General features: G+C 58.3%; 1 protein-coding gene across 1 annotated transcript in view; it reads right to left on the bottom strand.

Annotated features, from left to right (window-relative positions):
* Nucleotides 1-324: 324 nt before the first annotated feature.
* The window catches only part of TTBK1 (tau tubulin kinase 1), a 35,489-nt gene continuing 10,288 nt past the window's right edge, over nt 325-25,525 (bottom strand). The window contains exons 10-14 of the mRNA XM_027126809.1: nt 25,197-25,428; nt 24,784-24,962; nt 21,035-21,596; nt 1,372-2,942; nt 325-724 (exon numbers count right to left, since the gene is read on the bottom strand). Coding sequence (XP_026982610.1) covers nt 325-724; nt 1,372-2,942; nt 21,035-21,596; nt 24,784-24,962; nt 25,197-25,428 — 2,944 coding nt within the window. The remainder of the gene's footprint in view (nt 725-1,371; nt 2,943-21,034; nt 21,597-24,783; nt 24,963-25,196; nt 25,429-25,525) is intronic.

Raw genomic sequence — 25,525 nt, 5'->3', positions numbered from 1 at the left:
TGGAGTCCTTGGTGAAGAGTCGCTGAGCCTTCCCCGGGGCGTAGGGTGAGCCTGCCCCACCTGAAGGGCAGCAGGGGGAGGGGCGGAGACAGGGGAGGATGGGGAGGCGGACACTCCCCCCGCGGCGCCGCGCCCCCTTCCGCAGGGCCGGCGGGTGGGCGCGGCGTGTGCTGGCGCGCGTCCTCGCGGGTGCAGGCAGGAAGCTGGGGCCGCGGGTGGCGCGCGTCAGGCGCGTAAGGCTGTGCTGGGAGCTGTTCCAGTGTGGCCGGCTGCAGGTGGGGGGCCGGGGTGAGGGTGAGGGGCCACGGAGCGCCGCGCGCGTCATTATCTGGCCCCAGCCCGACCCTCCGCAACCCCCGCCCGGCCTTTGGTTGCGCGCTGAGTCTGGAGTTTCCCTCTGGGTCCTTTCTTGGGGGCCCCCGGGGAGGGGGTGCCTTCAGGCTGGGCCCGGGCCTGCGGGGCGCCCCGGGGTGGGGGGGCCCCCGGCCGGGCCTGGTGCGAGGGAGAGGGGCTCTCTTTGCGGGACAGGGACCGGCTCCGGGGGGAGGCGCTGGGATGGTGCGCGGAGGAGGCGGGGAGGCCGGGACTGCGCGGGGCTGGGGGCCTGGTGCCGGCTTGGGCTCGCCCTGGGCCCGGGCCACGGCTCGCCCTGGGCCCGGGCCACGGCTGTTTGGGACGGAGGTCAGCAGCAATGGCCGTCCCTGGGGGCTTCTGCAGCTGGAGCCTGCGGGAGGTGCGGAGGGCAGAAGGCAAGAGACAAGAGGAGGGCAAAGAAACAAAAAGGCATTTTCAGAATCTCCCTGGGCATTGAGCTCCAGAGTCCTGCATCCTCAGAGCTGGATGAAACTGAGGAGACCTTGGCACAGATGGATAAACTGAGGCATGGTGCCCCATCCTCCAGAACGGGACCTCTAAGGGCCACACACTCCCAGGCTGCTACCAAAAGAGCTTGCTCCAGGCTTTGTTTGATGTCTCTGTTTTATCTTTAAAATTCGCATGGATTTTACATTCTACTCTATTATATACCCATGTTTATATTAATATGAATAATGTTTTCTCCCAACTATTCTGGCCTTTATCCTTTGGCCTCAAATGCCCCATGGCACGCCAGAGGCTGTGTGTGGACCCCGCTGGCCCCCATCAACCTTTTCCCAAGCCTGGCCTCCTTGGAACCCCTCCAGACACACTCACTGCAGCCACTCCCTTGAGCCCAGTGAGAGGGCTGGGACCTGAGTCAGAAGAGAGACTTAGCTGCGGAGGTGGTGGACAGGGGGTGTGGCTGAGGGTCCTTCCTGAATTATCAATAGCCCTTGGCTCCAGGGAAGCGTCTGCCGGCCTCTGCCTGCCCTGGGACTAGCAGCAGTTTCTCACCTGCTGGTGATGGCTGTGTCAGATGCTGGGGCCGCGCCTTGGGGTCTGTCAGGGGGCTGCTGGGCTGCGGCAGGCGTGGGCATGCGGATGCTGATGGGACGGGGGATCCGGCTCCGGGTGGCAGCTGCCCGCCCGGCTTTCCTGGGCACCGCGGGCTCAGAGGCAGGCGTGTCCTCCTCGGAGCCTGTGCCTGAGAGCGTCTCAGAGGCACGGCGCTGCTCCTCACTGGAAGAGGATGAGGCCCCAGAGGCCAGGCGCAGCAGCAGGCGGCCCTGCCTCTTCTCCATCACCAGCCGCGCCAGGTCCTGCTGCGGTCGCGCCCTCTTGCCCCACCGCTCTTTGGCCGACAGTGAGCCTGAGGGCTCCGAGCCTGTGTCCTCCTCAGACAGCAGGACAGGGATTCGGCTCCTGGGGCGAGGGCCTGGCCTGGCCTGGCGACTGGGGGAGATGGTGGCCAGTTTCTCGGGACCCGGCTCCAGCAGGGACGCCGGGGCTGGCCCATCGGCAAGGGCTGGGCCATTGGGCAGTGAGTCTGTGGTCACCTCCAAGGGGCTGCTCCCGGGGGGGGCGGACAGGACACAGCTCACCAGCCCCGATAGGGCAATGCCGTTCTCCAGGTATACGGAGGCCCCCTCCTCCGCAGCCCTTCCATCAGAGGGCACCTCCAGGCCCAGCTCCCCCCCAGCGCTGAGCTCCTCAGACCGGGAGGCTTGTCCACCAGAAGACATGACATTGAGGTGGGTTTTCTCTGCAATGTGCACAAAGGTCCTCTCGACTTTGGTGAAGGGCGAGGAGGTGACTGCCACTCCCCCTGCCCCTATGGTCACTGCCCCAGCCCCCGGCCCTGTCCCGGTCCCAGGGGGCTTGGGCTCAGACTTGAGGACAGAGGACAGGGTGCCTGGCTCTGACACGTCCAGCTGGCTGCCGGTGGGCTGGGGCCGTTCGTGCTGAGGAGTGAGGGCAGCCAGAGTGCCCAGGTCAGGGTCGGGGGCCAGGTCGGCAGTGACAGGCGACTTCTTCATGTCGCCAGGGGAGACGAGCACCAGCGTTTTGGAGCCCTCCTCAGGCTCCAGGTCCCCGTCAGCCATGGAGGCTCGGCCCCTGGACCCTTTCTGATCATCGGCCAGCAGCGTGGACGGGGCGCCCTCCTGGCTCCGGTCCGTGCTCCTCTCACTGCCCTCACTGCTAGAGCCACTGTGTGGCCCCAGCACCTCCCCCAGGGCCACTGCCTCCTCCTCCTCCTCTTCTTCCTCCTCTTCTTCCTCCTCTTCCTCCTCCTCCTCCTCCTCTTCTTCTTCCTCTTCTTCTTCCTCCTCCTCCTCCTCCTCCTCCTCTTCCTCCTCCTCCTCCTCCTCTTCCTCCTTCCCATTCGTTTGAGGCTGAACAGGCGCCAGCGGGACCTGCGGGGTGGCAAGTAGCATGTGCGAGAAGTCCACCCTCCGGACCCTGTTGAGCAGCCGAGCCCGTTCGCGGTAATCGGAAAGATCCTTCTTGTAGTCCTGGTAGGGCAGGCTCAGGGGCACAGCTCGCGGGAGACCATTCACCTCAAACGGGGGCGCCACGGAGAACACCTGCAAGGGGCACACACAGGGACCCACTGAGGTCACCCCCCCATCCTGGGCCGGAGAAGGCCCGACTGCACTCCCAGGCTACGAGGCCCACGAGACTGTGAGTTCCACTAGAGCACATGCTGGGGCTGTTTTGCTCCTCGCTCTGTCCCCAGGGCTTAGAATGGTCCCTGGCACCTAGTAAGTGCTCAATAAATCTCTGATGAATAACTGTGTTCATGCTCCAGGTTCCCTGAGGTCCCAGGCCTTGATCCTGGTGGCTTTTCTGTCTACCAGTCTTCCATTTACCCCCACTCTTCTGTATCCTATGTGTATCCTGAAACCCAGAGGCAGCTCTAGTTCAATCAACAGAAGAAAATGACAACTGCAAGCCATCATAGCCACCATGTAGGAAACCAGGTCCAGAGAGAGGCAGCAAGTGTCTGGGTCAGCCCTCACTGCCTCCTCACAGGGCACAGTTCCTCTGCAGCCAGGGAGCTGGCCACCAGGGCCACCAGAACCTGTCAGACAAGGGCAAAGTCCAGGCTGTCCTCCACCCCTTGAAGTGCAGGCTGGGCCCCTGGAGCTCCAGCCCCCTTCCCACCTGCCTGACAGCCAGGAATTTTCCAGTCCTCTGTAGGTATGTGTTGAGTCCACACTTCCTCCAACAACTCACAGCCAGCCTGTGAAAGGCAGTTTCTTTTCACTTGATTAAGTTTTACCCTTTGAAGCTTTGTGCAGAGTTCTTGGCAATGTGATGGCATGTCCTTGGTTTTCTAGATTCTTGCCACATCTGCCCTTAGCCCCCTTCCTTCCAGACTCAAAAGGCCTGACCATCTCACCAGGACCTCAGCTGCTGTGTCTTCTCTAGCTCTGCCCTTGTCAATCACACACATCCCCAGGCACCCACAGTGCACCAGGCCCCATTAGGGCGGACATGGCTTTGTTCCTGGTGGGATGGTACCGATGGTATCCAGCACTTCGTTAGCCTTTTGAACACACAGGGCCTCTGTTTTCCTAAACACAACCCAGGCAGACCAGAAGCCCTGGAGGGGCTCCAACACCTTCAGGTGCCATCCAGACTCTCAGGGAGTCCTGCCAGGCATTCCTCTTGAACATCTGTGTCTGCTGCCCTATGCCCCTGGGCACAGCCCTGTCCTGCCTCGTGGTTCCCCAGCCATCAGCCTTTTTCCATTCTGCATTGCCCATCCGTTCTTTTTACAGCTGCCCAAGTGATCTTCCTGAAACTTAAATCTGATCCCATTTCTGTCTGCGTCAAACCTGCAGAAACCTATGGTGGGTCCCACAGTCCTCAGGAGACAGTTTCAGTCTTTGGCTTGGCACAAGAGCATCCCCACCCCCCCACTTGTCCCCACCCCACCGCATGATCTGACTCCTACCTTGTGCTCCAACCTCACTTTGAGCAGCGCCCTCTGGTCCCCCACTTACGTTCCAGCAGTTCTCTAAATGCCTCATGCATCTCACACTTCTGGGTCTTTCCCTAGGCAGTTTCCTTTGCCCAGGGGGTCCTCTCACTCTCTCTATTGACATGACAAATTCCTATTCTTCCTCCAGGACCCAGCTAAAACAGCTCATTTCCCCAAAAGCTTCTTGTCCACCCACCAAGCCGACTTCATCACTCTACTTGTTTTCCCACATCCTTCCATTACAGAACCTTCCACCCTCTATTTCACAAACACGTGTTTACATGGCTCTCTTTCTTGATAAACACGGAGCCTCTTAAGGGTTTTTCATTCATTCATTCAAGAAGTCCTTGAATGTCTATTGCCTTGGCCGCTGTGTTAGAGGCTGTGAATTTGTGGATCAGCAAGACAGATCTGGTCCTTGTTTTCATGGAGTGTGAAATCTTTAGATTAGGAAATTAAATGGGGATAATGCATTCTCCACAAAGGCTGTGACCATAAATGAGGTCATGTTAGCCATGAGGCTGACTTATAGCGGTTGACTGATAAATGTTAGCTCCCTCCCCACCCTGCCTCCCACCTCCTACCCCCACCCTGCTCACTCTGGTTTGAAGATCATTGATTCCTTCCTCAACCCCAGAAACTCCTGGATGCCACACCTGTGGGCGGGGAGTGGGGGGTGGGGAAAGAAGGGGCTCTCCCAGCTGAGGTCTCTGTGCAGTCAGCCCAAAGGCTGGTGGAGGGGAAGGAATCCCCAAGCCCAAGATTTGCTCGAGGCTGTGACTTCTCCCCTCCTTAACTGCCATAATCTTCCTCACAGTCAGACCATCAGTGAGGCCTTGATGGAGTGGGGAGGAGCGATGCAAGACAAAATAGCATCAGACACTGGACAGGACCCCAGCACACTCGGGGGTGTGTTCTGATTATGTTTTTATCCTGTCTGGCTCAGAGCTCACCCACCCAGCACTAGATACATCCTACCCAGCAGGGATGTCCTTCAGCCCCACCAAGCCATTCTTTCTCAGCAGAACCTCTGCCTATGTTCCCTGTCCCATCTCTGACACTTTGGGCATCCCTGTTAGAACCACTGTTTCTCTTGCCATCCGGCCAGTTTTTGGATCTCTCAGGAAAAGCCCCATCCGTAGGATGGATCCTCTCCTCACAGTGCCCACATTAGATGATCACAGCTGGAACCCTCTCTCCTTTCATCTCAAAGCCCTCCCCTTCCATCACATGAGGGATGAGAGCTGGAAATCAGGCATCGCCGATAATATCAGACGGGGAAACTGAGGCTTGGAGAGAAGCATCAACATGCCCAAGTCACAAAGCACACCACCCAGGGCAGCCCAGAGCTCAGGATTCTCTCCACTGCCTCACCGGCCTCCCATCCTCCCACGTGGAGAAACTCAGGACCCTCTGCCCTCTAGCAGAGCTGTGAACCTCAGAGTAGGGACAGGTTTGCCCTACGGATCACTGCCAAGCCCACCCTGGCCTGGGCATGCTGGGTTTTCTATTTCAAAGCCCCTCCCCATCTGGCTCCATGTTGGGGAGGGCCAGGGCTGGGCTCAAGTTCCTCCTTCCTCAGAGAGCGGGAGGTCCTCCCACACCCCTTCTGGCCTCTCCTGGATGCCTGGGCCCAATGAGTATTCATGCATTTGCCCATGTGATCCTGTGCTCATTCAATCAGCCAACGGTCACTGGATAGCCTCTGTGTGATTAGCCCTATAGGCCTGAGGACACCATGGGAGGGGGACAGCAGTGACACTCTCCCAGTCTGTCTCAGAGGGAAGAAACAGTGCTGGGTGTCACCAAGCGGAAGTCAGGGTCTGGGGAAGCTCACACCTTCCTGCTCCCTTCCCAGGGCAGTGGCCCTTTATGATTCCAGTCTGCTTATCGTGGTACTCCAGCATGCTTGGCACAACGTGACTTGGGGGTGCTTTTTAAAAAAGCAGAGCCCTGAGTCCTACTCCCTAGATTCTGTAGGTCAGAGTTGAGGCCCAGAAACCTGTTTCAAAGCTCCCTGGTGAGCCGATGGAGTTTGGCCAAAGGCAGATGTGGTGAGGGTGAATAGTGTGGGAGGAGGAGAGGCAGGCCTTTGGAGCTGAGACAGAGAGAATGAAAGCCTCAGCCCTGCCCCTGCCTCCGCTGAGCCCAGAGCAGCGGCATGTGGCCTCACCAGCTTCAGAACTCAGCCCAAGCCCGTGTTTACTCCAGTCAGCCGGAGAAGTGAACAGAGGTAGACGGACCAGACTCCCAACTGCCCCTGCCACCAACAAAACTGGGCTCTCCTCAGCCTTGACTTCTCTGCTACTGACGCTGGAGACAGGTTACTCCACATACCCCCATCCCCACACAGCGTGCATTGAGCAACTCTCCTGCCTGGACCCTAGCCAGTCCCAGACACTGTGCACTGCACATCAGCCCACAGTCCCAAGGGCAAAGAAGGGGGGCTGCCGATAGACAAGAGGAGTGTGAACTCTGACACCCCGCCCCTCCCTCACTGCAGGGCGGGGAGGGCTTTGTGCCTCTCACAGCAGTGCCCCATCTCCTCCCTCAGCGGCTGCCCAGCGCATACCTCCCATCTCCCCTCCTCCCCAGGGGACCCCCCCCCCAATTGCCATAATTTCCCAGACTGAAAATTGGAGATGAGAAGTCAACAGGGTAGCTTCCTCTGCCCACCTCTGCCTTTCCCAGATTCTTCATCTGTCTGTCCAGGTCTCTATTCTCAAACCACGTCTGCCAAGCCAAGAGCCCTCCCTCTGCTCCTCCACCCCACACCCAGGGCTGCCACCCACCCCGGGCACACTGGCCTGTGGCAGTCATCTGGGTGGAAGGGGTAAGATGAGCTGGGAAGGCAGCTGCCTACCCTAGGTCTCTACAGATCCTCACATACTTGACCCCCAGATCTCAGTGTCCCCAACCCCTCCCTGGCTGCCCCAGGGCAAGGATCTGACAGCATGGGGACCTTCTAAATGCTCTGCGGGTCAAGAAATGCAGCTGCAGCTTGCCCTTCCTCTACCCACACACTTGCTTTGGGCCCCGAGAAAAGCATCTTCCTCTTTTGGTGCTGTGGCTGCAGGCTTGCAGGGGTGGGGTGGGGGACAGAGAGAGGGTGAGCCCCCCTCCACTTTCACCCTCTCTCTGCAGTCTCCAAAGTCTCTGCGATCCTCTCCTTTGAGTCCCACCCCTCTCCTTGTCCTAGTTCTCCCTCAACCCACATTCTATCCCTGCATTCCCTTGGCTCTGCACAGTCCACTCTCTCACTGATCCCCCTCAACAGACCATTCTGGCTCTCTGGCATTCTGGCTTCCCACCCCCAGCACACACTTGGCCTCAATTGTCTGATCCATAGAAAACTGATTAGTACGCCCACCTTCCTACTCCGCATCCCCCCTCCAGCAAGTTGGCGATTTGGAGTCGGCCCCAAAGACCAGAGTCCACCCCCGAAGCCCTCCTGCGGATGAAAGGAGACAGCCAGCCGCCTCTTGAGGGTTGCTCAAGTCCAACTAGGCTGAAACCTCCGGTCCCCTCCCGATCTAGCCCGTCTTAGCGGAGGTAAGAGGAGTGGGACTGGATCCATTGATCTGGAGTTTGCCCCCCACCCCATCCCTGAGTCAGCAGAAGACTAGACCCTGCCCTCTGCCCAGCCCGGCGACCCCAGAATTGGTTCTGCATCGAATGGTGGGTTAGGAAGGAGGAGGGTGAAAGAAAGCAGGCGCAGCGCAGGTTCCTGGAAGGCGTCTTTAATCAGGATTTGGTAGTACACAAGCTCTCCGGATTGTCTGCATTAACATACAGGGACTTTAAAAGGCACAAGATCCCTCGCACAGCGACGCCTGAAGGCGGGGCGCCCCCCACCCCCGCCTGTGCGTGGCCGTGTGCGCGGGGGTGCGTGGCCGTGTCCCACCCCCCTCCCCGGCGGCGCCGCGCGTGTGCGTGTCAGTTTCAAGTGTTGGATTTGTACAGTACTCGCAGTCTAGGGGCGGGGTCTCAGTGCATGCTCTTCTACCCGGGCCCGGGACCACCCCCCCGCCCCCGACGCCGCTTTGTACACTGAGGACGCACCCCGGAGAGAGAGAGAGAGAGAAAGAAAAAAAAAAGCGTCCCATCTTCCTGTGTGTGTGTGGTTTTGAGTTTTTCGCGCATGCTTATGCTGGCCGGGGTCGGGAAATAGTGCAAGCTTATAATACAGTATTATTGCAGTACAAAATGCGGGGGCGGGGGGGGGGGTGTGATGGGATGGGGAAGCCCAGGAATAAACAGGCTGGGATTCGGGACCTCCGGGAGGGAGGTCCTCTCACCAATCCCCTTCCTATCCCTCGCTCCCCTCCCCACCTCGATCAGGAAGTGTCTCCCAACAATGCGAGGGGGCTCCTTGGGTCCCTGGAGGGAAAGGGCTCAGGTGGGCCCCAGGGCTGAGCTTCCCCCATTCCACCAGTCTCACCTCTTAGGGGGCAGGGGCCAGCCCTCTCCTCGCTCAGTACTGTCAGCCACATGGGCCCCGAACCCCGCCTCTTCACCCTCGGAAGCCCCTCCAAGTGTGGGGGCAGGGGTCGACGGAGCAAGTGCAAAGGAAGCAGATGTTGGTCCCTGAGTTTTATTTTCGGGGGTGGGAAGAGAGAAGAGCTGGAAGTGGGGGCATGTTTGGGGACCCCCAGGGCCCTCAGTGGTGTAAGTGGGGTGGGGCAGGAGACATGGACGCAGGGGCTTGGGCCAAAAGGGGGTGTTGGGTGGCTCTGAGAGACCTAGGCTCAAAGCTTGGGTCCCCCTCAACTCTGGGCTCTTTGGCATCCAATTGCAAGGCCAGTTATTTAGCGGGGGGAGGGGGCAGCTCTGTAGGCGGTGAGGTAACTGGAATCAGGGGTGGGCGACAGGGGCTCTTCGAGCCCGGAGAATTGGCCAGCTTCCACTCCCAGCCCTCGTCAGCATCCTGCCCTGAAGCCCTGAGGGGCGAGCTACCACTCCAGCCCCGCCCCGCCCTGGGCCAGGGACCCTGCGACCGAGAGCCTGCGGAGGGGAAGCTAACACAAGCACAGCGCGGGGCGGGGGCGGCGGGCGGCTGGGGGCGATAACCCGGGGGAGGACTTTAGCAGCAGGCAGCTCGGCGGGAGCGGGGCGCAGAGGCTGACACCCCCTCGGGCGCACACGTCGGGGCGCCCAGGAGGGCAGCTCTGGCGGCGTGAGGGGCGGGTCTCGAGCCCGGGGCTCGGAGGCCTGGCGGTACCCTGATCACGCCGCTTAGCAGCTAGTTAAAAAGACTGAACATACATTCGTGGTGCGACGGCCGCGGGGGCGGGTCCAGGGGTCGCGGACAAAGGGGAATGTGGTAGATGGGGGTCCCGATACAGTGAAAAACCTGTGAGAGGGGCCCGGAAACACGATCCTCGTGCTCTCCTGGGCGGGGGGCTGCTAGTTTGCTGTCCGGAGAGTGCATGAAGTGTGCCTGCAGCTATGGGTGTGTGTGTGTGTGTGTGTGTGTGTGTGTGTGTGAGGGGGGGGGGGCTGTTAGTCGTGGCAAGGTGAACCCCAAGCCCCCCCACCCTCAGAGCCTGTGCAGGTAGAAGGGAGGGTACGTGGTGGGACGCACGGCGGAACCAAGTGGAAGCGGAGGTCTAGAAAGGTTCCCATAGTCCTTTGGGCTTCATTGCCCCTCTTCCCCCACTGCTTCTTAACTACTCACTTGGGGGGCTGGGGCCATTCAAGCCCAGGGGCTCCCTAAGCTGGGAAGCCCACTGGGTGGTGTGAGAAACCATTTGGGATATTTGAGGGATGTGGTCCTCAGACCGGGAGCCTCTCCCTTAGGGAGAAGGATGCTTTACAATTTTCAGAGGCTGACCCCACCAGTCCCAGGGGGCACCTCTGTCCCTAATGGGAATAATGCAAACTTTGGGGACGTGCCCCCCAACTTAAGAAGAGTGATTTGCCACACTCCTTGTTACCAAGGACTGCCCATGGGGGTGGGCTGATTCCTGCCCTATGGGCTGGAATCTCAGTGGAGTTTGGGGTGGGGGGGGTGTTCGGGCCCTCCTTAGAGGTCTATTCTTCCATCCTCAGGTACCAAATCAACCGAAGGACAGCAGGAGATACAGCATTATGCTCCCACAGCCAGGGGCCCCCATATCCTCCCTAAGCATGGTCCCCTCCCCTGGCCACCCAATATAGACACATTGCCACAGCTCTTTCTGCACACCCCAGTAGCCCAGGCCCCCCCAACCACTGCCTGGGCAGACAGCACCACCCCTCCCCAGAAAAGGAGATCTAAGCAGGGCAGAGGAGAGAAATAGCAAAGGAGGGTCCTGGGCCCCTCCACAGAGAGGAACCCTGGCTTTTCCTGGGATTGGAGGGGCCTGCCCCTCTTGGCTGGGGGAGCAAGGGTTAAGGTACCAGCATGGCTCAGAGTTTCCGCTATTCCCCCATGTGCTGGGCAGGGCTATTCCCCTTTTCCCCACAACTGGAAACGCAAAGGAGATTGCTGGGTTCGGGATGCTAGCGGCAGGGGTGAGTGTTGAATGGTTATTGCTGTGACCCAAGCTGCCTTAAGTGGGTGGGGGGGTGTCTATTCATTACTGAGAATTTACTAGAGCATTTTTCACTGACTCAGGTTCCTGTCCCACAGAGAAAATACTGGTCCTCTGAGGAGGACCCCACTTGCCATGAACAAACCCACCGGCCCACACACACACTTAGGCACACACACCATGAGCTCACTGACATGTACACACAGCACCCGGCACACAGCCCCACTGGCCACGAACTGCCTTCTCTTAAGAAGCCCACCCAGTTTGAGTTCCTGGGGCAGAACACTGCCCCCATTTGAGTGCTACAGCCTTGGATAGATTTGGGGGGGTGAGTGAGTCCTCAGGCTCAGAGAGGTTCAAACTGAGTTCAGGGTCTCTGCCTGTAAACCGGTTTTGTTTAGCTCACACAGTGATTTTTCTTTAAAAAGTTGTTGCTTTTAAAAAATTAGATGCCACTAATTAAAAATTGTGAGATTTCACTTAAAAATTGGAAGATACTGGCAACAGTTGGCTGAGCTGAGGACTGGTGGTGGTCCTTCCGTTTACCACAATCCCCACAAGTGCCCTCTCCCTGACACTGCTCGGCTCCTGTTGACATGTGAGTTGGTGACATATCACATCTCCATGGTCAGTGGTCACCAATGCCAGTACCTGCCCTGCCTGTGAGCCTGACCCCAAGGATTCCACCAATACCACTGAGGACAGGGTTTTGAGCACCTGCTTTCTCACCAGAACTCTTACTCCACCCATCTAATCCCCAGAGCTGCTATGGGATGCTTGGGGCCATGTGGGATTGAGAGGTTGGGGTCTCTGGAGAGACAGGGTCCAGCCATTTCAACCAACCCCAGTACTCTGGAGTGACCCCCACCTGGACTCTGGGATGGAGAAGAAAGGAGAGTCTGACTCATAGACAACTTCCTTCTTCCTAGATAGAGCGAGGAGGGGCCAACCAGAAAGGACAGTAAATAGACCAATACACAGACTAAAATGCTTTAAAACTCCCGTCAAACAAGACCTCAGTTATTCGGCATTGGTGGGGTTTTTAATACGCTTTTGTAAATTAGATATTCTGATTAATCCATTTAATGCAGATAATCCTGGGATCTACTTCCTAGGCTATTGTGAGGATTAAACAAGTTATTTTTGTAAAGTGCTTAGATCACTGCCTGGCACATAATAAGCTCTGTGCACCAGTGACTGTTAAATAAAATAAATTAATTCATAATTGGAAGCCACCACTACATGCAGGGTGTGACTTTAAAGTATGAAAATATCGTTTTCCAATACAACAAAGAGTACTGCTTCTTTTCAAAGCCGACCTTGGGGAGGCTATGTGCTTTCCCCAAGCAGGGTATCATTTCTTGAAACACGCTGACCTCTTCTTTGGGAAACCCAAAGGAGCCTGACAACACTGCAGGTCCCTACCCAGCCTGGGACCTAGAGACAGGCGCCCCAACTCCAAACCACGCAGGGTCGGCTGAGCTGCACATGAACTTGCTCCAACACACGTGGCTTCAAATGGCCTTAGATGTTCCAAAAGTCAAAACTACCTTCAAAAGGTAATCATTCCTAGATGGAGAGGGTGCTCTTGGCCCAGATAGCCTCAAAAAGAAACAGATTTTGGAGAAAGGAGAGTGGTGGGTGCAGGCTTAGCTCACATGGATGAGACATCCACGAGAACAGTCTGGCTCAGGGCACTGCCCACTCACTACAGCATCCCTAGGCTGGGGCAGGGGCCCTGAGATAATCTCAATATTATCAAGATCACTTCCTGTTAGTTCAGAGCTTTATGGCTTATAAGACAGTATCTCCTCCGCTACGGAGGACACGTAAAAGGATGTCCCCCAAAGGACAAAATGTTTTGAATCAAGATCTTACTTTAAAGGACACACCCTCTCCCACAGTTATCAGTTCTGGTGTGTGTGTGTGCGCGTGTGTGTGTGTTTGAAAATTCAGCCACTTTGGGGTTGCTAAACAGGATTCCCCACCTCCAAAAGCTTTGGAAACAGAAATATGTGTTTAATGCTAAAACGAGGCTGAAGCTAGTGCCACCGTCTTTGATATGTCACAAGGCACTTTGGGATCTTAGAGCACCTCAGGGTGCTGGTCACTGAGTGGGAGCTGTGCTCAGGGTCGGGTAGTGGACCCCTCTGGAAGGAAATGCCGGATAACAGAGTGCTTGGTTTCATCTAGTCCCAGATAACAGGGGCCCTGACCCCACTGCTGCTGACTTTTAGAGTGGCTGGTGGACAGACTCCTCTTCATTTCAGCCCCTGTCACTAGCTGGAGAGGATGGAAAGAGGGCCAGAGGGTAGCAGGGAGAGAGGGGGGCAGTGCCAGAAGACGGGGAGTAGGGCTACTGTCCATCCCACCCCCTCACCTTTGTGCTTTGTGTTTTCCCTCTTTTCTTGAGGGTCTACCCTGACCCTCCTCTACCTTCTGCCACCGCAGGATGCAGAGCCACACAAAACATCCCGGAGGGCAACAGAGGCTTGGACTTGGGGAGGTTCAAAAATGAGCAGTCAGGATGGGGGTGGGCCCGAGTCTGGCTTTCATCCCTAGATGGAGAGGGTGCTCTTGGCCCAGATATCCTCAAAAAGAAACAGATTTTGGAGAAAGGAGAGTGGTGGGTGCAGGCTTAGCTCACATGGACAAGCCACGTAGGAGAACAGTTTGGCTCGGGGCACTGCCCACCCACTACGGCATCCCTAGGCTGGGGCAGGGGCCCTGAGGCCTCTACTGCAACCAGAGACAGGAGTTGAAGGGAGATGAGTTGGGAGGGAAGCAGACATCAAGAGAGGAAGGAGGGAGAAAGAGGAGCCAGGATGATAGTAGGTACATAGGAAACTACCAAGGACTGCACAGACATGTTTCTGACTCCCTAACACACACACACATGCGCACTCATACACACCCACACACACAGGACTGCAGCACTGTGCAACTTCAGTGGATGCCATTCACGTTAGGGTCTATGTAAATGGCCGCGCACAGCCTGAGCATCTATCCGTGACAACCCTGCCACATGCACAAATGCTCGTACATAAGCACACTCGTACTCATAAGCGTCCCTGCATGCGCACAAGCACACACACAGGTGCAACCTTACTGCAGTCAACATTTTGTAAACCTTCAGGTCTCCTCCCCTCCTTCCCTCCCTATACAGGTGCTGCCCTTCTTGGAGCCATCTTCACCACTGCCGCATTCCCCAGGGGAACAGAGGTGCTGGCTGACATGGGCAGGAACGAAGAAAGAGAACCTTGGGGGTCCCTTCAGTGACAGGTAGGGTGCTGAGAAACAGGCAGAAAGAGCATAAGCAATCTGGCATCCTGATTCCCCCACCCATCTCCAGATCCCCATCTGATCAGCCTACCAGGTGCCCTGTTGCTCTGTCTTCACCACCGCCCCTGGGGGGCAAAAAGGTTGGCGGAGCACCCACAGGAATGAGTCACCCTCTGAGAGGGGCAGTGGTGGGACTGCTGTGTCTGGAATTTGTCCTGAGCTCACAGGTCCTACCTCATCCTTTACAACCACCCTCTCTGCCGCTGCTACTAGACGGGGTCCTTTCACGCTGAGGCTCCAGCTTGCTTTGAGAGGCAGATCCCAGGCCCCTGTTCATGCTTGCTCAGCTCCTAAGGAGCTGGGCCAGGCAACCAATCCCACCAGTGGATGGTGACACATATGCCTTGGGGGACGGGCAGCCTACAGTGGATTGAGCTCCAGGCCTCCTGGGTTGAGATGTGGGAGGGCAAGGACTCTGTCCTCTGTGACAATGGCATGGGAAGGGCTCACTGGGTTACAGGGCTGCTTCCTCCCATACCACTGAGTGTAGAGGCACTTTCCCACCAAGCCCCAAATATGGCTGGCCAGGTCCCCATCTCACACACAGGGCCACACACCTTGCCCCACGCAGATAGACAGACACACAGCACACCAAGAGGGACCCAGTCTCCTGGCACTCCCCTCAAGGGTGGACCAGGCCCAACTATGCCAAGAGATCACAGATTAAAAAGAATAAGCCTCATTCCAGACTGACTCTGACCCAGCATGCCTCTCCCTGACACCTTGGTTTCCACTGGACTCTGGACTCACTGGTGGCTCCAGCCCAGGGCCCCTGTCCTGTCCCAGAAGCTGCACCAACAGCCCCATCCCTCCCTGCACCATTTGGCTGGCGCCAAGCAAAGGGAGACGATGGGGGGTGAGGGGCGGGGCGTTACAGTACCTTGGGCCAACGTTATAGGGGGCTGTATTGCATGATGGGGAGGGACAGGGTGTATGAGTGTGTGATTATTGCGTCCTGGGAAGGAACCACGGTCTCTGCCTGCTCCCCACCCCCCCCACCTGCCCCCTCCAGGAGGGGGGGGGCCCAGCCTAGGTCTTGTGCGTGAAGCGGGCCCACACCTGCTGCAGCTGTGACCGCGAGATGCGGAGCACCGAGGGCACGAGTCTGTGGTTGCCGGCGGCCAGGGGCGCGTGGCGCCGGTGGGGCGCCCGCACGGGGCTGCTCTCCGCCGAGCGGCTGCGCTGAATGAGGGAACCGGAGGAGCCGCCGCCGCCAGGGTGAGGGTAATGCTCGGTCTCCAGCGTGGAGGAGGAGAAAACGGAGGACGCCAGTCGTCGCAGGGGGCTGTACCGCGGGAGGGAGTGCCCCGAGAGTCTGTCCTCCTCCAACTGAAAGAGACCAAGAGAGTGGAGGGAAAAGAGGCGTCAGGCACAGACTCGACAGCTCCGTCTCGGGGGGCCACCCCACCGCTGACAGCCCCTGCGGCACCGGCGTCCCGGGCAGGTCGGCAGGGTCCGGCAGGGTGCAGAGGGGTGCAGACTGTAGTACTTTCCTGCCTCACAATCTAGGCTCCGGCCTCCAGTGCCCTTTCCCGGCCTCCTCCTCACACCATGGTCTCCTTGCAGAGACCTTGGTCACTCACTTTCTCCAGGATGCCTTCCTGGCTTAGCTCTACATAGCTCGGGGTTCCCTCTGGGCTGGGGAAATCCTGCCCCCCAGGAAGGCTGCTCTAAAATGTATTAGCATCTGTGCACCATCTGTCTTCCCGGCTGGACTCCATGCCCTTCATGAGGTCTAGAGAACACCAGCTACATGCCCTCTGAGGTGGCACTCCTGCCCCCATGACAGGGGCAGCCAGGGTCTCAGTGACAACGTAGCAGAGGGTAGGACTCTGAGGTCCGACTACTTATGTTTGAATCCCAACTACACCACTTACTACCTGGGTGACCTCAAGCAAGTTACTTTACTTCTTCATGCCTCAGCTTCCTCATCTGTAAAATGGGGGTGACTATGGTTCCCACATCATAGGACCTTTATAAGGGATCAGATGTTATAATATGCAAAGCCCTTAGAACAGTGCTGGCCATGGTGTAAATGCCGTGTCATGTGAACTGTTTTATTACCCTTTAAATCACTCTTGAGAATGAAGAAAGGGATAGAGGACTGGAGGGTGGGGGAGTCGATTGAAATCATTTCTCCAAGGTGGCTTTTTCCCTGTCCTCTGCAAGGTCGAGCCACATGGCAGGGTGTGGCCGCCTCACTTGGCCACCGTTGGGAAGAATCACGCCTGTGCCCTGCTGCCCTCGTACCCTCAAAGGGAAAAGGAAAAGTGGGGCTCAGTGTCCCAGGCTTATGGGGATGGAAATGGTGACTTGGCTGTCATCAGATGTTTCCCATCCTGACCCCTAGCTCTTCCTGGGACTGAGGCCAGTTTACATATCTTTAGGCGGGGCCAGTGAGGACTGGCTGGGCCAGCTGCTAGAGGGCTGAGGAGGAGGGGGCCCCTGAGGCCATTGAATGGGGGTCCAGGGACCCGGCATGGAACCTCCAGCAGAAAGGCGAGGAGACAGAACATTCTGTAGGATTGTCTTTGCCCTCACTCTGCTTCCCCTTCCAGCTTCTTTGTGGTCAAGTCTAGGATCCTTCTGAACCGGTCCTGTCTGCACTGAGGGTTAGGGGTCCAAGGCCCACCTGGGGATACTGAGGGCCAGAGGTACCCACAGTTGCCCACAGTCCCTCTAGCAGCACAGGCGGGTGGCTCAAGTTCAGCATCTCAGCCAGAGTTTGGTCAGCTGCCAGAGGGATTTAATCCCAGCGTGCTCCTGCCCTTTCAGGCCAGGTACTTCTTGTGGCCACCTCCCTGTCCTCAGCGCCCCACTGAAGTGTCATGTCTCTAAGGCCACCCCGGCTTCCCAGGCAGCCTGGCTCCCTGTTCCTAGCAGAGGAAAGTTTTCTGTTATCTCCCTATGTCCCTTGACTGTAAACATCGTGTCTCCACCTTTGCATCCCCACCCCACCCCCTTGACTGTGAGCTCCGATTCATCTTTGTCCCCCAGCCCCTCGCACACGTGGCAGGGAAATGCTCTAGGGGCTGCCAAACAAATGTCCATGTACTCAGGGAATGCTGACCCCCTGGGTTATCAGCCAGAGACAACCGCGAAGGAGGGTAAACATCCCTCCCCCAAATCACACACTGTCCGCTGCTCTCTCCTCTGCCCTGGCTTTCCCGGTCGCTTCTAATTTGCACCGTAAATTCCGGAGAGAGGAAAACGAGGTGTGTGTAAGAAAAAAATTAAAGTACCACGCGATGCACACCAAAGAACAATAGATGCTCTAAAACTGCCTGGTTCCACGTTATCCTCGTCCCTGCTCCCCACGGGGGTCGGTGACAGAGTTGCAGGTGCTCCTATCTTAGGAGCTGTTAGGAGGAAGTTCACACGTCAGACACCAAGCCAACGGAGCTGGGACTAGGAGGGGCTTCCTTGCAGAAAGGCGGCAGGGTGGGGTCCCTATAGAGACTTCCTGCCTGCCCTGAGCCGCTTAATCTAGTTACATTACAGGATGGGGGGAGTTCCACAAACTGTGATTCCAGGGTGCAGCCAGCTTTGGATCCCCCACCCAGGCTGCGCTCAGGACTCTTTCCAGACCAAAAGAAGGAAAAAATGTGCCAGTCCATTCCTCCCTCTTCCCCTGCCCTTGGCGAAGGAAGGAGTCAGCTTCACCCTGCTGTACTGAAATACTCCAAGACATGTCCTGCCCCATGTGCTCAAACCCAGACACACACAGAGGCTGCACCACACGCAATGACACGTCCACACGCACACCTGCTGCCACAGTCCAGCCAGCAGGCGCACACACATGTGTGCATGCAACACACATATACACACAAAGGCTCTTCCTGATCCCGCACAAGTCATCTGCTCTCTCTGGCCTGTGTTTGCTCCTCTCTTAAACACACAGGCCTCAGACTGTGTGGCTCCGGGCACAGCCCTGGAGCCAGCTGCCTGGATTCAAATCCTGCTTCTACCACTTAGCAGCTGGTGACCCTGGGCTAAAGACTTAGCTACTCTGAGCCTCAGTTTCCTTACCTTGTAAATGGGGATGGCCTCTGCACGGTACTGTTGTGAGGAATACGCATGTAGAATATGGAATTTCGGGAGTAGTGCCAGCTGTTATATCCTCATTAGAACTATCACTGTGATGATTACCCTGCCAGCTGTGACGTTCTAGGCTTCCATGGATCTCCACACACTCGCAGACCCACTACGCGCTCTACACAGACACTCTGACATGTGCACCCACATGCGTGTGTACACACATGGACATGCCCACACACCGCTGCACGCTCTTGGGTAAGCTGACACCGACATTCTATGGCACACACGCAGCCATAGAATGCTGTACACTGTGGGGAAACCAAGGCCCGCACACACCTAACATCCCCTCCAGGCTCACACGACTCATCAGCTCATCGCTCACTGAGACAGGCAATGCCCACCCTTGTCACGAGGAGGACCTGAGCCCAAGACTGACTGTACGACAGGCCTGAGTCTGCTCCCCCAAATCTCTCCTCACCCCCTTGGCTGGAATTCCCCAGTGGGAGGCTGACTCTTAGGACAAGGGGGGGGTGCATCTGAAGGTGAGAAAAACCTCCCAGATAGCTCAGCACCCCAACTCTGAGACCCAGTTGGCCTACAGTCACCAGGAAGGGACTGGAAGAGCCCAGGTCCAGAACTCGGCCTCCTGATTTTAATTCTGGGCTTTCTCTCCACCCCACACCACCACCCCCTGTCTCCTTGCCTCCACTCTGCACGTCCCAAGAGCACGACCTATCGTGTGTCTGATCTCTGATGCCTCCGGTCCCCGGCACAGTATAGATGCTCAGTAATAGGGAATGACTAGGTGATGAATGAGTGCATGAATGAATGAGAGCGGAGCAAGGGAGCCCAAACAGCTCTTGCTCCCTCTCCTGCTTCCCAGTGCTGGTTCTGGTGGGCACAGTGTCCAGGTCAGCAACACAGCCATGCTGCCCACATCCTGCCACAGCTGAGCCTCCAACTCAGGCTGGCTAGGACCCCTCTGGGTGGAAGCTCATGGTCCCCACTTTTTGAGCCCCCAATTTTCCAGTGTCCAGGGCAAGGCCAGGATGAACACTCCTCAGGATCTTGGGTCAGAGGTTGTCTCTTCTACACACAGGGATAGGGCGTAAAGACAGCCCTACTCGGAGCTGCCTTCTCCAGAGCACCTGCGATCTCCCGGCCAGACCTCCCGGTTCTGAGCACACAGCAGAACTGGCCCCAGCCCTGCACCTGGCATCTCCCAGAGCCTTCTGCGTGCATGCCCCCGACGTGGGACAGTCCAGTGGAACGCGGCACAGCCCCTGAGCCCTCTAGCATCACCTCCTTGCTCTCCCCAGTCCTCTGAGGGAGCACAGACCCCATTCAACACCCAGGGTGAGTGCTGGAACCATATTCCTGGATCAGAGGTCAGCCTCTACCCCACACAGAGAAGCCAGGCCAGGCCAGTGGCCTGCTGCCTATTCTGACACCCCACGTTTGGCAGAAGAAAATACCATGAGACGTGCTGCAGACCCTCCCCCTGGCATTTATGATGCAACCACCATCCGGCCCCTCCCTGCCCGTCCTGCCTTGTCCCGCAGTCCTCCCACACGAGAAGGTGCCATGGCAGTCTGACCGGGTCCACCCAGGGCCCCCAGCATGCCCGCCCCTGTGCCCAGTTTAGGGTCCCTGCTGCCCAGGCTCCTTTTCTCCCCATCACTGTCTGAGCATCCTGGTCCTCAGGGCTCACCCCCCGCATGGAGCCTGCCCTGACCCCAGGACATCCCCTGCTGGCCTCACCCTCTTTCAGCAGCTCCTTCGCTGACTTCCAGGAGCCCTCTCCCCAGGTGTTCCACGCTCTGACCCCTTCAGCTCACTCTTTCTCAAGGGCTCCCTTTCCTTTCACCTCCCCCCTCCCAGCTCTGCCTTCACCCTTGGCTCTCCCCACCATCTCGGGTGTCCTCTTGGGTGACATCATCCACTCCTGTGGACTACAAGACCCCCCAGTCCGTATCTCCTGCCGAGATCTCTCTGCTGAGCACTGATGCCTCCACAGTGGACATCCCACAGGTACCACGAGGTCATTGCATCCAAAGCTGAGGTGATATTCCTTTTAAAGCCACTCAGTGACGGCACCGCCACCCACCCGGAACACCGGGCGTCTGGAGAGCCCCTCTGCTCCGTCACAGCTCCCTCAGTCCTCACCCAACACCTCTCGGCTGCATCCACCTTGCCCCAAATCCAAAGTCCCCGCCCTGGTCCAAGCCACCAGGACACTGTCCCACTGGCGCCTGCCACGTGGCCTTCCTGCTGAGAGTTTTGTGCCCCTTCAGTCCATTTTCCACACAGCAGCCAGAGGGATCCTTCAAAAGTACCCATGTCATCATGTCGCACCCCCGTTTAAAAGCCTGCGGTGGCTCACCAAGCCTTCAGCATCCAGCCCCAACCCCAAGGCCCTCCCAGACGGGGCACCAGGACCCACCTCGCAGCCTCATATGCTGCGAAGTGCAAGCAGAGCAGTGCTTTCTGATGGCCACCTCCGGGCCTTTGCACACCCTGTCGCCTTGGCCTGGGAGGTCCTTCTCCTGCTATGTCACCTGGCTGACACCACCCAGAATGCAAGACTCAACTCAGACCCGGGAGGTACTTCCTCTGGGAAGCCTTGCTGCCCCCATAAGCTTGGTTTCAGACCCTTAAGCCTGTCTCCCTTCATCAGAGCTGCAACAGTTTGGTGCTAGTTGGCAGCCCCCAGGGAGCACACAGGAGCACTCCCGGCTACGTGCCAGGACTGCGGGCGTCGGGCGTGGGGAGTGGGGTGCAAGCCCAACCTTACCTGTCTCTGAGGGCCCGTGGGATCCGACTCTCTCCGTCGAGGGCGGGGTCCGGAGTGCAGGGGCGAGTGGGAAGGGCTGCCGGGCGTGGGGGGCTGTGATGTCTCTGACCGGCCATCGGCCTGGTTCAGCTGGGGTGGCAGGGGCTGAGCCGGCATCAGCCGCAGGTCCTCCTCGGCCAGTGTGTGCATGCCGCGTCCCCGGGGCCGGACGGCGGGCTCCGGCCCTGGCCGCCGACGCTCCTCGCCCTCCTCGGGCAGCGGCCGCAGCTCCTCGGGCTCCTCGTCCGTGGTGCCCGACGTACTAGGCTCAGCCCCCGGGGGGAAGTCCTTCAGCTCTGTCTCCTTGTCAATGATGACCCACTCCTTGCTGTCGAAGTCCTCCTCCTCGGCCAGCGGCACCGAGCGGAAGGCATTGCTCAGGGCCTCCTGTTCCACGGAGGCTGACACGTCCATGCGGCCGCTAGCCTGCCGGTCGGCGTGGCCCGTGTCCACTGACAGCATCTGGGCCGGCTGCGAGGAACAGGCCTGGCGCGAGGGTGAGCCAGGCAGATCCATTCGTGACCTGCAAAGCCACCCAACATGGGGCTCAGTGCCCAGCCTCTCTGGACCCCCAAGGACCCCAAGGAGGTGGCAAGGTGGAAGCTGATGCCTGAGACCCCCTGACCACTGCACTTCTCCCACCCTGGGCCAGGCTCAGCCACGTCCTGGGTTGCCACCCTCCAACCTCAGTCCCTGCAAAGATCTCATTCATTCATTTAGTCATTCATTCAACACACAATTTTTTTTTTCTTCTTTTTTTTTTTTTTTTGCGGTACACGGGCCTCTCACTGTCGTGGCCTCTCCCGTTGTGAAGCACAGTCTCCGGATGCGCAGGCTCAGTGGCCATGGCTCACGGGCCCAGCCGCTCCGCGGCATGTGGGATATTCCCGGACCGGGCACGAACCCGCGTCCCATGCATCGGCAGGCGGACTCTCAACCACTGCACCACCAGGGAAGCCCCAACACGCATTTTTGAATGCCTACTGTGTTCCAGGAATCTAAACAGGCAAAAAGTAAAATCCAGTTCCTGTGCCCAAGGAACACTGTCCTCCAAACCACGCCCCGGAAACTGGATCTCCTGACTTTCCTAAAGGCAATTTGATGTTTGCCCAGCTAGGGCTCCCACCCAACGCAGGCTCTCTCCCGCTGCACCCAGGGCAAACACACCCACCTGGCCCTCGAGTTTGCTGATGGTTTTCTAGCCTCTTTTACCACCACCCTTCAAGCCTACCTGGCTGGTTTCACCACCTCCAGCAAACTCCAGTGACTCCCAGCCCGGGACAAAGTCCACATGCCTTAGTTTGGCATTCAAGGCCCCTGACGGCCAGCCAAAGCCCCCATTTCCCCCTTCCCCTAGCCAGACCCATCTCAAATTCATTTGCTTTTCCACAAATTGCTCACACCTCTGTGCCTTTACGAATGCCACTCCCCACACACAGCCTGTCCTCCCACGCTTTGCTGTCCACCCCAGCTCGATGTCACCTCCTGCAGGGAGCTGTTCCCTCCTGCATTGATGGGGGTTAATTTGCCTTTCCAGCACTGCCTGTGTCCCCTCTCGTCACAGAGAGGAGCATGTGTATGTTTACGAATCTGCCACCCCAGGAGACTGCGAGTTCTGCCAGGCAGGGGCTGGGTCCCTTCTGACATTTGCTTCTGGGACCTGGATCCTACCTGGGGACATCTCTTCCATCGTTATCTTAACCTGTGCTGTGAATCTCACGTTACTTGCAGAGGTTCTCAACTGGGGAGTACCAGCCCCAAGGTGAGGGTATTCCTGGTTGTAGGATGCTATACAAGGAAGAATTGTCCTCTCCCAGGTGCCAGGGTGCCCCCCTCAGAACCACAGAGGCCTCACTCACACTCAGGCTGTGGACAGGGGGCGGACTGCCATCCTCCCCCCTGCATCGAGCCTGTGAGGGGAAGGGTGAGAGATCAAAGCCTCCCGTGGGGCTTTCTCAACATCGTACCCCAGCCTATGTGGGACCTGCCAACTCCAATCTGCACAACATTTTTATCAATTTGTTCATACGGCTTAAAATACAACCCCCGGAGGGAGGTCACCCAGGTCTTACATTCATACTCCCATGTAAGTGGCTAACGTCACTTCCTTTCCCAAGAGCATGGTTTGTCTAAATAGATGTGAAGGAGAAAGGAAGCCAGAGGAAGACAGGGGCCGAAGACTGTGGGGGGAGCGGGAACTGAAGAAAGCAGGGAGGTGGGACACCCTGATCTCACCAGCTTCATAGGTTCTCCTGCTCCCAAGTGCCCCAGAGCACCCCAAACGCTTTTGCGCTGCCTGAGATCCTGAACCTTCCAGAAAATCTCTCCTCAGCCCTCTCCTCTCCCCAGCATCCCTGAAACAAGGGTTCAGTCTGAACCAAACCAATGTGCTCTTCAGGACTGTCTTTGCTCAGGGCATTTCCCACCTCCCTTCTCCACTCGTATCCCTTCCAAACTGCCCCTCCTGACTCCTCCCTGTTTCCTGAACCCTCTGGGCGATGATGGATGAAAATGTGGTCTTCTGGCCCGGGTAGTTCAACCTGTGAGAGTGTGAGTGTGGTGAGGGTGTGTGTGTATGAGTGTGTGAGTGTGGTGGGCGTGTGAAAATGAGTGTGTGTGCGTGTGAGAGTATGCGTGTGAGTGTGTGTGTGAGTGCGGTGGATGTGTGAAGGTGAGTGTGTGTGAGTGTGTGGACGTGAGTGTGAGAGTGTGCGTGTGAGTGTAGTGTGTGTGTGTGTGTGTGTGTGTGAGCGTGGGGGTGTGTGTGGATGTGAGTGTGTGTGTGAGGGCTGTCGGCTCCCTCCGGACAGGGCCTGCGTCTCTTTGTCCTGGGGTCGCCACAGGGATTGGCACAGGACTGCCCTGACTCGGGCATCTCCACACCCCAGAGGGGCACTGTGCCCATCCCAGAGGGGACGTGCAGTTCGGGGCAGAGTCCAGACGGGGGTTCCTGGCTGAAGTGGGGCATGAGGAGGCAGGGACCTCCTACCCCAGGGCTGGGCCCCAGGAAGAGACCTCTTTCCTGGTGCAGAGAAGGCCTCCGCCTTGCTGTGAGGTGAAGCCCCACCCGGAGCCAAGGGATGTGGGGTCATGTCTCCCACCCGAGGTTGTCCCACCCATCAGATCTAAGGTGAGGACGGGACCCTGGTCCCTAGTGGCCATCAGCCACCCAAGGTCAACCAGCCACCCTCTCATCCCCCATCCTAAAGGCTCACCTTAAGTCTAAACTCTCCAACACTGCCACCCACCAACCAGGTCCCTCCTTGACATTCAGATCCCCGAGGCCTGACCCCCAAAACTTGGTCTGTCTTCTCCTCAGGCTCTCCCGAACCCTTCTCCAGGCCCCTCCCCCAGAGCTGAAGGGGGAGGGGCCTGGAGAAGGCCCCAGCTGCTCTGAGGCATCTGTGATTAGTCCCCAGGGAAAGAGGTTCTGGAAGCACGCCCACCTACATCTCAGCTCTCACCTCCTCCTACACCTTCCTCCAGCCCCACGCCCCTCCGTGGTCTGAGCCGGGCCCTCTGCATCCCCCACCCCCTCTCCAGGCTGGTCACTGACTCTAACTGAGTCCGACCCCAGGCCCAAGTAGAACCCTCTTAACGCTTCCAAGGTCCCCCCACCTCTGCCTGGAATCTGAACTTTCCTCCAGACCAGGCGTGTGAAGGTGGAGGGGACCAGGGGCCCCTGACCATCCCCCTGGCTCCAGACCCACCTCCTCTCATGCAGTTCCACCCGCCCATCCGCCGTGGACAGCCTCTCCGACTCAGGGCTGTTGACCCTCCGGTAGTGCAGAGAACGGACTGGGGTTGTCGGTGAGTCTGGGGGGACACGCACCGGGGAGCCGGGGAGCCCCGCAACTCGGCTCTGCTCCTCCTCCACCACACAGGGGGTCTGCAGGGCAGGGGAGCTCCATGAGTGGGGCTGACAGGGCAGCTGTGGGCAGGTGGTTTTCTGGGGTGAAGGAGAGAGAGGGAGGTCCGAGCACTGGGATGCCGGTGATCCTGGGATGGGGCCGGGCCAGGGAGGCAGGGCGAGCAGGCAGGCGGCTGGGGAGAGGGGCCCACGGGTGGGGAGCAAGGTGGGAGGGGGAAGGCCACCCGCGTCCCCCTCCGCAGCTGCAGTTACTTTGCCAATGTTGATCCGGAGTTTGTTCCGGTTGACATCTGTCTCCTCCCAGACTTCAGCCTCAGGACCCCCGGGGTGGGGGGCGAGGTGGGGGCTGGAGCCCGGCCCCTCGGGGGGCCGCCCCGGCAGGATCGGAGGTGCGTTCTCCTGGTCACTCAGGTGTTCGCCCTGCAGCACATCCTCAGTGTTTTCCCGGAGCAGGTCGCCGGGCACCGGCGTCACGTTGACCACCCTGTGGAGGCCAGGAGGGGGCCGTGGGCAAGGCTGGCAGGGGTGCCCTCTCCTCTTGCACAGGCCCCGGAGACCACCCGCCACCCATGAGAGTGGGC

The sequence above is a fragment of the Aethalodelphis obliquidens genome, unplaced genomic scaffold, assembly GCF_003676395.1.
Source record: "Aethalodelphis obliquidens isolate GAN/ISIS:26980383/991018 unplaced genomic scaffold, ASM367639v1 scaffold31, whole genome shotgun sequence".
In the NCBI taxonomy this organism is placed as follows: Eukaryota; Metazoa; Chordata; class Mammalia; order Artiodactyla; family Delphinidae; genus Aethalodelphis; species Aethalodelphis obliquidens.
Note: the sequence above shows the minus strand (reverse complement) of the source record. Positions and strands in the feature narration are given on the sequence as shown.